This window comes from Vulpes lagopus, chromosome 11 (assembly GCF_018345385.1).
Source record: "Vulpes lagopus strain Blue_001 chromosome 11, ASM1834538v1, whole genome shotgun sequence".
NCBI classification, from domain to species: Eukaryota; Metazoa; Chordata; class Mammalia; order Carnivora; family Canidae; genus Vulpes; species Vulpes lagopus.
Window position 1 is genome coordinate 86,255,260 of NC_054834.1, and position 16,328 is coordinate 86,271,587.

The following is a 16,328-nucleotide window of genomic DNA, read 5'->3' on the forward strand; positions in this document are numbered from 1 at the left end:
TTGTATTCTCAAAATACTGGTTCCAAGGCAGCTACTTAGGTTTGCTGTATTGGAGGATGTCAGAAGGCCTAGGGAAAGAGAGTCTCTTGTCTTAGAAGCAAGAACTGAGTTTGTCAAATAATTAGAAGACTTGGGAGAAGAGTGGATGAGGAAGAGAAAGGAATATAGAATTGGATGTAATATAATTTCTGTTTTTTTGATATCCTTTAACCATTATATTGCCCATTATTATCTAAGATCTTCCTGACCTAGTTTCTAATAAGCATATTATTAGTTACAGTTACTCAAGAGCCCAGCTTATTACAACAGTGAATGAAGTTATGTCTGTATTGTCATGTTGGTAATTTTTTATTGGTTTCTCACAAGATATATACTGTTGGGTAGTATACATTTTCTAATATTTAGTTCCTATTCTGATAATATTTTTGATAAAGGGAATATTTTCAGGGTTACTCAGAGATGAAAGATATAGCATAAGTATCTTAATTTTTTAATTGTAATATTTAGAATATTATGTAATTGAATTTTTTATGTAATTGAATTTTATTTAAAATACCTGTAATGCTTAAAATTATATAAGAATATTAGTATTTATAAATATGGCATTTTGAAAGCAGTACATCATTATTTTGACATTTTCATTCTTATTTTTCTTTCCTTCTTTTTGTATTTTTTTTTTTTCCCCTAAGAATTAATGTGCCATCTGGAAACCTCTGAGATCATGCCATAAAAGGAATTTAGGCTTTTTGGCAACCAGTCATTAGGATATGCTGTGACTATGTACCTTATCAGAATAAAAAACATAATTAGAAAGGTGTTTAACTCATATATATTTCAAAACATTTTTAAATTGAGGATTCTTGTATGGACATTTTGGGAATAAAAAAATTAATATTACCCTATCTCAAGGTTAAAATGATTAAGTTATCATTATAGGACAGTTGGTTCCTTAAATAGAAATGTAAATCAAAACCCTATATGACTAAATGGTTCCAAGCTTTTTCTAAATACTATATTCTATTTCTTCTTTACAGTGTTAAAACAAGCAAACAAAACTAGTTTCTAGAAAGGAGAGTTGCAATATTACATTGCAATTAACTTGCTCTATTCTTCTCTTCTGAATAATATAGTCATTGGAACTGTCAGCCAAAGGACTTTTTTTTGGGAACACTTTTTTTTTTAACTCTAAAAAGTAACAAGTTTTTTTAAATTAATTGAGAGAAAACAGCTGAAATCATGCATTGAAGGGGTTAAGTCGACATGAAAGAATTCATTTCCACTTTAATGACCTAGCCTTGCTGGGTTAGGACGATGGGGAACATGCTTCTGACTTGTACTCCTATTGCCAATTAACACCTCCTATAACAGGTTGCCTCAGCTAGTCATTGAAGCTCAGGCAGTAGAAATAGTTTACATGCAGCTTGTTTTTCACACTAGTTGTTTAATACTCACAAAATTAAAGTATTAAAAGGTTGTTTCTTACCTTGCTGGATAGGAGATAAACAATACCATGGTAGTTATTTGTATATGTTTGAGTTTGCCTATTTTGTGTTCAGTTGTTTTTTTTTTTTTTCAGAGTATTTTAATTGCAGAAGCTGAAGGTAGTAGTTTCATCTACTTTTTTAAGTAGTAGATGAAATTTAAAAAATTTTGACAATTTGTCAAATTTGGGTTATATTGGATACCATAAATTAAAAATTATTTGCTGTCAACTATTCAGTATATATTTAGGTTTTATTTTGTCTTTCAAAAATATAGTCACCTTCATTTGTTAATAAAATTTATTTTCTCTTTGTTGAAAAATACATATTTTAACAGACCTTTAAAAATAATTCTGTGATGCAGGACCAAATATATACCTTTAAACAGCCATTATAAAAATAAAGCCTGTGTAATATTTTAATCCTAGAACAACTTCTTAACAAATTTTGAAATGTTTTATGTTGTTTCCCAAGATAACTTTATATTTTTAGATAGTTTTAGAGTGTTGCAGTTCAGTGATACTATTTATTTTATATTTCTTTTAAGTGACACTTTGGTTCATGTTTAATCAGCAGGTATTTTAATAACATAATAAAATTGGCTAAATAATTGATACCAGTTCACACTAAGAGAAAGGTGGAGTAATATAACTAATAGTGTTAACAAATTTGTTAAAAGGCCTGAGTAGGTAACACTTTGAGGCGTTAGTTTTATCCTGTTATAATGGCAAATGCCTTTTTTTTTAACACTTAGTCAACAAGGGCTGCCCAAGTAAAAGTCACAGCTTTTTATGCTGGATCAGATTTTAACCTTCTAAATGAGGGTGGGGTGTGGGGAACCATGTCTCATTTAAGTTAACCACACTTAAAATTTGTGATCTGGATGTTAATTTCTGTTTTACTAAACGTGGCATATCAAAACTCATTGTACAGAGGTAAGTTCAGTACCTTCATGGAGTTCATAATAGGTATTATAACAATGGTTAGGTATATTTTCATGGTATGTATAAAGTCTAGTTAACACTGCTTGTGCCTATGGCTTACCTGTTTACCCTATAGTTGATTTTATACTCTTAGTCTAAACGTGTTTTTCTCCTCTTTTAAAATAAACTTATTTTTGAAGACGTATGTAAGTGATTTTAAAGTTGCCTGTAGGAATTGAATATTGAGGAGTTATAGCAAATGTGATTACTGTATTTCAGTTTCTTACTTATAAGAGGGTTATATGCAAGTATTTTAGTTACATGCTTTTTACAGCAAAATATAATTTAAATCATATTCCAATTTTTAAATTATAACATTAAAAATTTTTAACAATAGACTGTAAAGTAGTAGAACGTTTAGTTTTGTTTTTCAAAGTAAACTACCCTACCCCCAGTGTGGGGCTCAAACTTATGACCCCAAGATCAAGAGTCACGTATTCTACCAACTGAGCCAACTAGGCGTGCTGTAGATTTTTCTTATTTATCTATTATCAGTGATATGTGTGTTTCTATTTTATTGTGGCATTGTATGAAATACAGGCTAGTTTTCTTTAGTTTTTTATTTTAGTTTTTCTTTTACTTAATACCACATTAGTTATGGCAGGGCTTTCAGTTTTCTAATTTTTTTTTTTTTTTTAAGATTTTATTCACTTATTTGAAAGAGAGAGTAAGAGCATGAGTTGGGGATGAGGGGAGGGGTAGCGGGGAAGGAGAAGCCTACTCCTCGCTGAGCAGGGAACCCAACGTTGAGGACATCGACATCACTGACATCATCATGGGGCTGCATTCCAGGACTTTAGGATCATGATGTGAGCCAAAGACAGATGCTCAACTGAGTGAGCCACCCAGGTAGCCTCTAATAGTTGTTTTTAAAGGACCTTGAAATTTAAGTTGCATCATGTTCAATCTCCAAAGAAAATGACTTTCTGTGCTTGTTTATTATGGTGGTAGTAGAATTGTTACAAGGCCAGCAGAGAATTTGAATAGTTCACACAGTATATAAGCTGATAACTTTAGAACTATGCTGTTTGATTAAGCACCAGAAAGAAAACTACTTTCTCCATTACTTAGTTTTTACAGTATTAATAATAGCCAAGTATAAAAATTAAAAAATATTTGGGTCTAGGTTTTCATTATTTAATCATTTGTATAGTTTTTCACTTTAGTTCACCCAGCATTTAGTTTAGTTTCTTAAACATAGTAAGTTCTCAAAAAGTGAAAAATGATTGAAATAATTCAACTTCTTTGCATTTATTTAGATTTTTTTCATTGTGATATGTACGATTGTTGTTTTGTGATCACTACATGTCCATTTTAGTAGAATGTAAGTATAGCCTAATAATGGTTACCTTAAGTTTAATTTAAAACTGTTTGTATCAGTTACTATATATGAAATCCTTTGTTTTTCATTAAATTCATAGGATTGCATATATGAGATGTGAAGACAGGTCTAGTTAAAGGGACTTGGAAACTTTCAGTGGGTGAGGAATAAAAACCATCGTGTCTGCTTTACTGGATAGGGCCTCACAATCCTGGGATTCTCATTACTACCTCATTACCCTGACAACCACTCCTACTTTATTATACATTTCCCTTTCTTGAATCCTCTGACTCATGTTTTTTTTCTTCAGTTATTTGAAATAGAGCTATACCTCAGTATCTTTGCTTAGGATTTGCCATCTAGCACCTGAAGTATCTAGAGATCTCAGCATAAGGAACTTAAAAAAATTTTTTTTTTTAAGATTTTATTTTTTGAGATGGAGAGAGAGCACAGTGGGTAGGAGGATCAGAGGGAGAAGAGACTTCCCACTGAGCAGGGAGCCTGATTCAGGGCTTGATCCCAGGACCCTGAGATCATGACCTCAGCTAAAGGCAGCCATTTAACTGGCTGCACCACCCAGGAGCCCCACTTTAAAAAATTTTTTTATTCAAGTACAATGGCATACAGTATCATATTAGTTTCAGGTGTACAATATAATGATTCAATGATTCTTTACATTTTCAGTGGTCATCAAAGTAAGGGTACTCTTAATCCCCTTCACCCATCCCGCAGGCCACCTCCTCTCTGGCAACTACCAGTTTGTTCTGTTTAAGAGACTTTTTTGTGTCTCTCTTTTTTTCTCTGTTCATTTGTTTCTTAAATTCCACATATGAGTGAAATTGTATGGTATTTGTCTTGCAGAGGAAGGAACATTCAACTGTATTGTTTAATTATTGGTTGTTATTTTATTCCTTGATTTATTTGCATTATTAAAAGAAGCATCATGAACATTCTGGTTCATGTAAACATCTCTGCTTATTTACTTAAGTAATTTCTAGGAGTGCAAAAGTAGGGTCAAAAAGTTTGTCAGTTGTAAGACTCTTGATATTGCTCAGTTGCTTTTCTGATAGATTATACCAGTGTTCAGAGTGTTTCTTTTATAATACCCTCTCCAGAATTAGGCATTGTAAAGCTCATGCGATAGAAAACAACAACAACGTCTTAATGTGTTAATTGGCATTTCTTAATTAAAGAAGGTCAAATAGTGAGGGTGAACATTTTCATATTTATTTCATCATGTATTTATGTAATTACTTGCTTTATATTCTTTGCCCATGTTTCCATTACAGTTTTAGTATTTTGTTAATTTATATAATGACTTTTTGTCATAAATGGGGCAACTATTTTTTTCAGGTTTCTTTTTCTAATTTTCTTAATATTTGGAATTTTTAGATTATGTTGTCAGTTTCATATTATTATATATGCAAATTAGAATGTTTTCTCACCCACATCATATAGATACTCATATATATAAATATTCATATATATAAAAATAGATATTCACATATATATAAGCAATAACTCTCCACACTCTTCTCCCTCCAGCTTCTGACAATCACTATTATACTTTTCTTTTTGATTTTGACTGTTCTAAGTTACTCATCATAAGTGAAATCATACAGTATTGTCTTTCTGATTGGCTTATTTCACTTAGCATAATATTTTAGTTCATTCATGTTGTAGTATATTGCAGAATTTCCCTACTTTATAAGGCTGAATAATATTTCATTGTATGTATATACCACATTTTGCTTATCTTTTAATCTCTTGATGTATACTTGGGTTGTTTCCACATTTTAGCTATTGTAAGTAATGTTGCTGTGAATATTGGTACAAAATATTTCATTGAAGGCCTGTTTTCAATTCTTTTGGGTATATAACTAAAAGTAGAATTGCAATAAACAAACAAACCTAAAAGTAGAATTGCAATGAATAAACAAACAAACAAATGAATAAATAAGAATTGCTGGATCTTACAGTATTCTATTTTTAATTACTTGAAGAACTGCCATAACTGTTTTCCACAGTGGCTTTACCATTTTACATTCCTGTGTCAGTAGTGCACAAGGGTTCCAATTTCTCTGCATCCATGTTGTTTCTAGTTTGTTTTTTGTTTTGTTTTGTTTTGTTTTGTTTTGTTTTGTTTTGATAGTAGCCATCCTAATGGGCATAATAAGGTATCCCATTGTAGTTTTGATTTGCATTTCGCTTATGATTAGTGATGTTGAGCATCTGTTCATATGCTAATAGACCATTCATATATCTTCTTTGAATAAATTATGTTTTTTTGTTGTTGAGTTTTAGCTTTCTATATATTCTGGATATTAATCCCTTGTCGAATATATAATTTGCAAATACTTTCTCCCATTCTGTGGGGTTTTTTTTTTAAGCCTTTTTACACTGTCGATAGTATCTTTTGTTTTTGTTTTTCTTGTCCATAGTATATTTTCATGCACAAATTTTTAAAATTTTCATGAAGTCTAATGTGTCTACTTTTTCTTTTGTTACCTGTGCCTTTGGTGTCCAAGAAATCATTGCCAAATCAACGTTATGAAGCTTTTGTCCTTTGTTTTCTTTTATTGTTTAGGTCTTATGTTTAGGTCCTTGATCCATTTTGAGTTAATTTTTTTAAGGTAATAGGTAAGGTTTCAGCTTCATTTATTTTAGTATTTGGATATCCAGTTTTCTAACACCATTTGTTGAAAAGATTGTCTTTTCCCATTGAATTGTCTTGGCACCCTTGTTAAAAATTTTTGACTATATATGCAAGGGTTTGTTTCTGGGCTCTCTCTGCTCTTCTTTGGTCTGTATGTCTATTCTTTGGTCTTTGTGCCAATACCACACTGTTTTGATTACTATAGCTTTGTAGTAAATTTTGAATTCAGGAACTTTGAGTCCTCTGGTTTAGTTTTGTTTTTTCAAGATTATCTTGGCTATTTTAGGGTCCCTTGAGATTATGAATTTAAGGATGGGTTTTCTGGCCATCCTGGGTGGCTCAGCGATTTAGCTCTGCCTTTGGCCCAGGGCGTGATCCTAGAGACCCACGATCGAGTCCCACATTGGGCTCCTTGCATGGAGCCTGCTTCTCCCTCTGCCTGTGTTTCTGCCTCTCTCTCTCTCTCTCTCTCTCTGTCTCTCATGAATAAATAAATAAAATCTTTTAAAAAGGGGGGGGGTTCTGTTTCTGCAAAAGTATCATTGGAATTTTGATAGAGATTATATTGAATCTGTAGATCACTTTAGGTAGTCTTGACATTTTAATACTAAGTTTTGTGGTCCATGAACATGAGATGTGTTTCCCATTTCATGTTATTTATGTTCTTTAATTTCTTATAGTTTTCTTTGTGCAACTCTTTCACCTCCTTGGTTTAGTTAATTTCTAAGTATTTTATTCTGTTTAATGTTATTTTAAATGGAATTGCTTTTGTAATTTCTCCCCCCCGCCCTTTTCTCTTTCTAAAAAGTAGACTCCATACCCAAGTGGGGCTTGAACTCATGACCCTGAGATCAGGAGTCCCATGCTATACTGAATGAATTAGCCAGGTGCCTTGCTTTTGTAATTTTTCAGATTGTTCATTGTTCATGATAGAAATGTAACTGATTTTTGTATTGGTTTTGTAGCCTGCCATTCTGCTAAATTTATTTATTAGTTCTAATAGTTCCTGTGTAATCTTTAGAGTTTTCTACATGTAAGAGCATATTGTCTGCAAACAATTTTACTTCTTCCTTTTCAGTGCATTTTACTTCTTTTCTTGCCTAGTTGCTTTGGCTAGAACTTCCCGTACTGTGTTGAATAGAAGTGAAAAAAACAGGCATACTTGCCATGTTCCTGATTTTAGAGGATGCGCTTTTTGTCCTTTTGCCATTGAGTATTATGTTCACTGTGGGCTTTCAGATATGGCTTTTGTTTATTATATGAACTCTTTTTAAAGATTTCTTTATTTGGGGGGGCAGAGGGAACACGAGTTGGGAGGGACAGAGGGGGAGAGAGAGAATCTCAAGTATTTCTTGCTGAGCATGGAACCTGACTCGGGGTTTGATCTCATGAACCTAAGTTCATGACCTGAGCTGAAATCAAGTGTCTGATGTTCAACCAACAGAGCCACCCAGCTGGCCTCAGATATGGCTTTTACTGTGTTGAGGTGGTTTCCTTATATTCCTAGTTGGCTCAGTGTTTTTATTATGAAAATGTGTTGAATTTTGTTAGATACTTTTTCTTCATCAGTTGAAACAATCATCTGAGTTTTTTTCCCTTCATTCTTTTGATGGGGTATATTACATTGGTCAGTTTTTGTATACTGAACTGTATTTGCGTTGCAGTAGTAAATCCCACTTGGTCATATGTAAAATAATCCTTTCTGTATGCCGCTGAGTTTTGTGTGCTAGTATTTTGTAGAGGATTTTTTTTTCACCGGTGTTTGTAAGAGATATTGGTCTACAGTTCTCTTGTAGTGTCTGTATTGCTTTGGCATCAGGGTATTACTGGCCTCTTAGAATGAATTAGGAAGTTTCACCAATATTTTTAGCCAAGTTTTGTTATAATTTGATTTTGTAATGTAAATTATGAATCTGTGTGAATGGTGATATGATATGGAGAAACAAATTTAGTTTTAAATGTTTTTAATATTAAACAGTTAACAATTAAAAATTAAAATAGAATATGTTCAATTCGTTGGTGATAACTTTGTAATCTAATGAAATAAGACTTTCTGGAACAATATAATAGTGTCAAGACATAGATAATCTGAATTCATTAGTACCACTGAAAAAGTTTATAATGATCAGGTCCAAAATCAGCTTTAGAGCTAAGTATTTATTTATTTTTATTTTTTAGAAGATTTTATTTATTTATTCCTGAGAGACACAGAGTGAGAGGCAGAGGGAGAAGCAGGCTGCATGCAGGGCGCCTGATGCGGGACTCAGTTCCAGGACCCCAGGATCATGACTTGAGCAAAGGCCAGTGCTTAACCAGTGAGCCACCCAGGTGCCCTAGAGCCAAGTATTTAATAGTGAAGTCTCCCAAATTTATAAGATGTAGTTGATTTAGTGTATATCATTGATCAACATGGGTTTGAACTACACGGATCTACTTATATATAGATTTTTTTCAATAAATACAGTGCAGTACCGTAAATGTATTTTCTCATAATTTTCTTAATAGTTTATCTTACTTTATTATAAGAATACAATATATAATCCATATAAGTTACAAAATTGTTAATTGTTCATTTATGTTATCAGTAAGGCTTCTGGTCAAGAGTGGGCTATTAAGTTTGGGGGGAGTCAGAAGTTATATTTGGATTTTTGACTGTGTCAGGAGTCAGTCCCTTAACCACCGTGTTGTTCAAGGTTTACTGTATTAATATTACTAGAACACAGAAAATGATAAAGAGTAAAATTTCACAATTGTAAATCCAGCATAATATCAAAAGCTGACAAATTTAACAGAAAAAAGAAAATACCAGACCAGTCTCACTTGTAAACAGGGAAACAAAAACGCTAACAACAACAAAAAAGTAAATTATGCCAACAGTTTATCCCAGGAATAGAAAGGTGATTTAATACTGGGAAATCTATTACTGTAATATATAACTGGACAAAGGCAAGGTGAGTAAAACATAGTAGCCATTATGGCTGTGTTTACAAAAAAAAAGATTATAGGTATGTCACTGACAAATCTCGCTAATCCTTTCACTTTGTTTTTATTTTTATTTATAAACAGCATATACATGAATTTCCATTTTAAATCTATTAGAGGCTTTTAACAAGGGACTTTATTTACTTATTTTTAAAGATTTTCTTTATTTATTCATGAGAGACAGAGAGAGAGAGGGAGAGAGAGGCAGAGACTTAAGCAGAGGGAGAAGCAGGCTCCATGAAGGAAGGCCGATGTGGGACTCAATCCCAGAACTCCGGGATCATGCCCTGAGCTGAAGGCAGGTGCTCAACTGCTGAGCCATGCAAGTGTCCCTAAGAAGGGACACTTAATTCATTTATGTTTTTCCATTACCAGTATATTTGATCTAACTTTATATTTGCTGTTTTTGTTTTACTCCCTTATTGGTTCCCTCCTAGTTTGTGTTTGTTATTGTTTTTGTTAGTGTTGTGTTTGCTTTTCTTCCTCCAGTGATTTTGTAAGATGTAAATTCAGTTTTATTGTTTATTGTGGTTATTTTTAAATTGTTCAGAAGACCTTTTTTAAAAAGATTTTATTTATTGGGGTAGCTGGGTGGCTCAGCGATTGAGCATCTGCCTTTGGCTCAGGGCGTGATCATGGAGTCCCGGGATCGAGCCCCACATCAGGCTCCCTGCATGGAGCCTGCTTCTCCCTCTGCCTACATCTCTGCCTCTCACTGTGTCTCTCACAAATCTTGTTTTTAAAAAAGATTTCTTTCTTTCATTCTTTCTTTCTTTCTTTCTTTCTTTCTTTCTTTCTTTCTTTCTTTCTTTCTTCTTTCTTCCTTTCTTTCATTTATTTATCTATCTTATCTATCTATCTATCTATCTATCTATCTATCTATCTATCTATCTATGAGAGACACAAAGCGAGAGAGGCAGAGACGTAGGCAGAGAGTGAAGCAGGCTCCATGCAGGGAGCCCGATGTGGGACTCGATCTTGGGACTCCAGGATCATGCCCTGAGCCGAAGGCAGATGCCCAGCTGCTAAGCCCACCAGGTGTCCCTGTTCAGAAGACTTTTTAATCTATATTTCTGTAGTAGTCAAAATCAGCACTTAAACAGAGTTTTTTTCCCCCCTTCTTTCATTTCTTTCCACTGCCATGTATAGTTGTTTGGACACTATCTATGGTTTTGAAATGTTTAAGATTTCATTTATTTATTTGAAAGAAAGAGAGCACGAGTAAGAGAGCATAAGCAGGGAAAGGGGCAGAGGAAGAGGGAGAAGCAGATCCCAGCTGAGCAGGGAGCTCCATGCAGGGCTCAATCCCAGGACCCTGAAATCATGACCTGAGCCGAAGACAGACACTTGAATGACTGACCATCCAGGTGCCCTGAACCTTGTTTGTTTTTATTATTTAGATCTATCTCTGTTTCTAACTGCTTTCAGTAATTTTAACAGAATTTTTAAAATATAATGGCTTTTCTATTTTTCAGGCTTTAATTTTTATTTGTAGAGGCACAACTGGACAATTTATTTAAGAAGTCCTTTGAAGGAGGATACATGGAATCATATTTTCTGAGTTCTTGTATATATAGTAACATGTTTGTGGGCCTTCTGATATTTTTTTAATTGAGTATAAAGTTTCTGACTCACAGGTTTTCTCTCTTAAAACTTGGAAACTCTTTCATTGTTTTCTGCCATTTAATGTGGGAAAGAAATCTAAAGTCAGCCTGGGTTGCATTTTTTCATCAGGTTAGTTTTTTTGTTCATGTTTTTAGGAATTTTGCTTTATTCATGTAATTAAGATTTACCCAGTGTGACTGGGCGGCTCAGTCAGTTAAGCTTCCAACTCTTGATTTTGGCTCAGGGGTGTGAGATGATGGCTCAGGGGTGTGAGATGATGTCCTGTGTTGGGCTCTATGCTGAGCATGGAGCCCACTTAAGGTTCTCTCTCTCCCTTTCCATTTGCCTCTTCTACTCTCTCTTAAAAAAAATTGCCCAAGATTTTTCAAGGTATAATACTTTATTCAATATTATTGTCTGACATTTAGTGATCCAAAAGTTGAAAAAAATGTTTTGTTTTTTTTTTTCATTCAGGGAAGTTTTCTTCAGCTTTATCTTTACTTATTGATTCTTTCTATTATTTTGTCCTTAGGAACACTATTTCTTAGCTTATAGCTCCTTTGTCCTCTAGTATCATTATATTTTTAGTTGTTTTCATCTCTAACTTTTTACTCTACGTATTGAGACATCTTTGGTTCTGTATCAGTGAATTAAACTTGTCAGGGGCACCTGGGTTGCTAAATCAGTTAAGTGTCTGATTTTGGCTCAAGTCATCTTACCAGGGTCCCGGGATTGAGCCCCACATTGGGCTTTCTGCTCTGTGGGGAACCTGCTTCCTCCTCTCCCTCTGCCTGCCGCTCTGCCTACTTGTTCTCTCCCTCTCCCTCCACCCTCCCCCCTGCCGCCCAGTAAATAAGTAAAATCTTTTAAAAAATGAATTTGTCATAATGTTGTTTTTGCCCTTGTTCCCTCTTGTGTGATTTTATTTCATTATTTTTCATCTTTTCATCTTGGTCTGTCCTTGAACTTTTTATTTCAAGGTTAGGAAAGCTTACATAGTACTGATGCCAAATAGGTTTCTAAAATTTTGTTTATGAGTCTTATTTTTAGATGTCTTTCCTTTCTTCGAATCATCAGGGTGCTATACCTCAGGAGCATTTGCCAAGACAATATGGGTATTTTGTCCATAGCCCCACATTTTTCTTAACTTGGGTCATCTTTGATCTACAGCCATACAGGTTCGTATACAAATCTCTTAGCTTAGTGTCCAGGGTCTTAATGGAGTTTTCTTCTTTGCCTGGTTATATGCTATTCTGGACAAGTGTAGCAAAATGATAATCTCAAATATTCACGATTACGAGAGGTCCTTACCATCTGTCCCATAGACAGTATTTTACATGAGTTACTCTTTTTTTTATTTCTTCTGAGAATGCAGTTCAGGGGCACTGGGCTGGCTCAGTCAGAAGAGCATGTGACTCTTAATGGGAGAAGCATGCTCCCCGCTGAGCAGGGAGCCTGATATGGGGCTCTGTTCCCAGGATCCTGGAATTATGACCTGAGCCAAAGGCAGGCACTTAACCAACTGAGCCACCCAGATGCCCCTTGATCTCTGCTGTTGGTCTCAAGGTTATGAGTTTGAACCCCATATTGAGTGTAGTGATTACTTTTTTTTTTTTTATTTTTTTATTTATGATAGTCATCAGAGAGAGAGAGAGAGGCAGAGACACAGGCAGAGAGAGAAGCAGGCTCCATGCACCGGGAGCCCGATGTGGGATTCGATCCCGGGTCTCCAGGATCGCGCCCTGGGCCAAAGGCAGGCGCCAAACCGCTGCGCCACCCAGGGATCCCAGTAGTCTGAATTAGTGATTACTTTTTAAAAATGTAGTTCACGGGCAGCCTGGGTGGCTCAGCAGTTTAGTGCTGCCTTCAGCCCAGGGCGTGATCCTGGAGTCCCAGGATTGTGTCCCACATTGGGCTCCCTGTATGGAGCCTCCTTCTCTCTCTGCCTGTGTCTCTCATGAATAAATAAATAAAATCTTTTTTTTAAAAAAAAAAAAAGTGTAGTTCACCACTACAAACTCTTTTTCTACTTCTTGCCAAGTTTATTTTTCCTGAGAAAATTTAGTCTGACTAGATCAAGAAACAGAATAGTAATGGAGAGAAGTAACAGGAAATACCACTGGCTGCTCTCTCAAAAAACAGCACCCATCCAGTAGAGAAACAGCTGCATGGTTTTCTATTCCTATGTTTCTGAACCAGAAGAAAATAGTGAAAGAGGAGGTAATGATCTTTATGTCGACTTACATAAGGCTTGTTCTCTCTCACAGTGTAACTGATGGGTATGTTTCATTTCCGTTCCATTGGCTTGTAATACCTCAGTTTATTCTTTTTTATTTTTTAAAGCCAATACTTAGGAAGTTCTTGCATGTGCCAGGCACTTTGCTAGGTACTGGTTATATATAATGTTGAACAAAACAGACTGTTTCTTTAACTGATGGCAAGCATAGTTTCTGGACTTTGTCAGTAATACATTTGCTGGTGGTGTGATGTTTTATTTCCCTGTTCCTTTTTTTAGTATTTTCTGGCAAGTTAAGGAGGGTTGTATTAAGAAAGAAAGAAAATCATAAAATATAATTTTTCTAAGAAAAAAAGTAACTGGGGGGGTGGGGGTACCTGGGTGGCTCAGTTGGTTAAAGTGTCCCCTTTGGCTCAGGTCATGATCCCAGGCCTCTGGGATCGAGTCCTACATCGAGCTCTGCATTGGGTTCCCTTCCCCATGGGGAGCCTGCTTCTCCCTCTCCCTCTCCCTCTCCCTACTGCTTCCCCTGCTTGTGCTCTCTGTCAAATAAATAAAATCTTAAAAAAAAGAGAGAGAAAAGTAATTTTCATATGTGATTCTTGTATTTAGAGAAAACTTCTTGTAGAACTTCTTATATTTAATACTTCAGCAAATATTATGAATTTTTAAGCAAAAAATAAAAATTTTAAAATCACGGAATTCAGCATATAAATGACAAGAAGCACAAAATATACAGACCTATAAGTCTGAAATGTAATGAGTAAAGCAAAAAGTAATGAGCAATTGTTTAATTTTAATAAGTAAATCCATAAAAGCAAGATAAAATATGATTTGTAATAACATTTGTTTTGTAATTTGTAATAGAGTTATTGTCAAGGAAAGGGAACTTTGAGCAAAACAGAATCTGGCAATTATAGGACACATCTCACTGTAATTTCCCAGACTACCCAGTATTGAAAAACAAGAACGCTTTCTGTGTGCAGAATTACATGTATAATAGTCATCTTGAGGGTTAGGACTCTCTCTGTAAATTACCTCATGCCTCTGAATATTATAGTTAAAAGAGGCTTATTTTTGATGAAGAAGACATAGTCCTTAGGGAAAACGTAGTGTCTTTCCTTAACCTATAGTAGGATAAATAGTACCATTTGTTTTAAAGGTAGTAGTCAGAGGGATGCCTGGGTGGCTCAGTGGTTGAGCATCTGCCTTCACAACTCAGGGTGTGATCCTGGGCCTGGGGATCGGGTCCCACATCAGGCTCTCTGCGGGGAGCCTGCTTCTCCCTCTGCCTAAGTCTCTGTGTCGTTCGTGAATAAATAAATAAAAACTTTAAACAAATAAAATAAAGGTGGTAGTCAGAATTTGAAAATATTTTCATGTTAGCGACACCAGTCTCAGCCAGTTTGTTCACACCTGGTGCACTCCCATTAAATTTGTTGTATTGGGGAGGGGAACAACTTCATCAGGGTGAAGTGCATAGTGTGTTGTTCACAGCTTTTTCACCATGGGATTAGAACTCTTCTACCCCTCCCCCCAACTATGTCTATGTATCTGCAGAGATCCCAGAGCCCTAATGTACATGCAGTCTGTACTTGAAGATCCATCTCAGATTGCAGTAAGAAACATGGCTAATTGGTGCATTTTAGTTGTTTCATAGCAAAGGTAGATTAGCATTGTTGAAAGATTTAAGCTTTATATCTATTGGACACTTGCCTGAGAACTAAGTTTGATTTGTTTTCCACAGGTTTGGTGTTTACAAAGTTGTTTTGATTATTTGTGTTGTACCTGAATAAAAGGATACTTGAGAATAAAAGGATACTTGATGGGTTTTCTCAAAACTCTTAAAAACAATCAAATTTATTAACATATAAATTTAATTTTAAACTCATAAACTGTGTGTTTATAATAATTGATGTGCTTATTTCTAGGGGCCACCTACAGATGCTCCTGCAGTGGACACAGCAGAACAAGTCTATATTTCTTCCCTTGCACTGTTAAAAGTAAGTATTGAATAGAGTCACTTGCTTTAGAGAGCTCTTTTGCTTTCACTCTCTTTCCCATGGGAATATTTGTTATGTTAACCCTCAAACTTAAGCCATTGTTTTTGGTGCATCTGTAAAATAAGTGTTTTATTTTCACTGAAACAAATTTAGGTCCTTTAAGATAAAAAAAAAAAAGGACCAACAATCTTAAAGCTTTATATCCACCCATCTTCCTCTTTGCAGATGTTAAAGCATGGTCGGGCTGGAGTTCCAATGGAAGTTATGGGTCTGATGCTTGGAGAATTTGTTGATGATTACACCGTCAGAGTGATTGATGTGTTTGCTATGCCACAGTCAGGAACAGTGAGTACTTTTTATGGTTGCCTGCTGTAAGTAAATGTGTTTCTTTTCTCTTTCCTTTCCCTATGCAAAATAACTTTCATCACATTACATTTTCTCATCCTGATAGGAAAAATCCGTCATAAGATTAATGATAGAAATTTCTACCCTGTATTGAATTGAATCATTCATCTTTTAAATGCATCATGAATTCCCTATAGGTCCAACAGACTGAATGATGCTAGCATTAAGTCCCTTAACTCATACTTTGAGCTTTAACTAGGGTAACATACTGGATTTATAAGTTACCCTAAAATACTAGGTTATTAATTTGAACACTCAGTTCAGAAGATTTTAGAGACTCTCTTTTTTTAAAAGATTTTATCTATTTATTTGTGAGAAACAGAGAGAGAAGCAGAGATACACGCAGAGAAAGAAGCAGGCTTCATGCAGGAAGCCCTTTGTGGGTCTCGATCCCGGGACCCCAGGATCATGCCTGGGGTTCATGAGCCAAAAGCAGATGCCTGACTACTGAGCCACCCAGGCATCCCGAGACTCTCTTAATGAGACTTTTAATTCACATAAATTATCTAGTCCTCATGTTCTGTTCCTTTTGATTTGAAATATGCCCCCCCCCTTGTGGTTATAAATGACTCTTAAGCTTAAGATGGCTTAAATGACTCTTAAGCTTTCTATATTCAAAATGTTAAGTTTAAAAAAAAAAACAAAAAACTATGGCA

General features: G+C 35.0%; 1 protein-coding gene across 1 annotated transcript in view; it reads left to right on the plus strand.

Moving 5' to 3' along the window:
* PSMD14 (proteasome 26S subunit, non-ATPase 14) overlaps positions 1 to 16,328 on the plus strand; it is a 103,688-nt gene that overhangs the window by 44,476 nt on the left and 42,884 nt on the right. The window contains exons 4-5 of the mRNA XM_041722713.1: positions 15,196 to 15,267; positions 15,493 to 15,612. Of these exons, the coding sequence (XP_041578647.1) occupies positions 15,196 to 15,267; positions 15,493 to 15,612 (192 nt within the window). The remainder of the gene's footprint in view (positions 1 to 15,195; positions 15,268 to 15,492; positions 15,613 to 16,328) is intronic.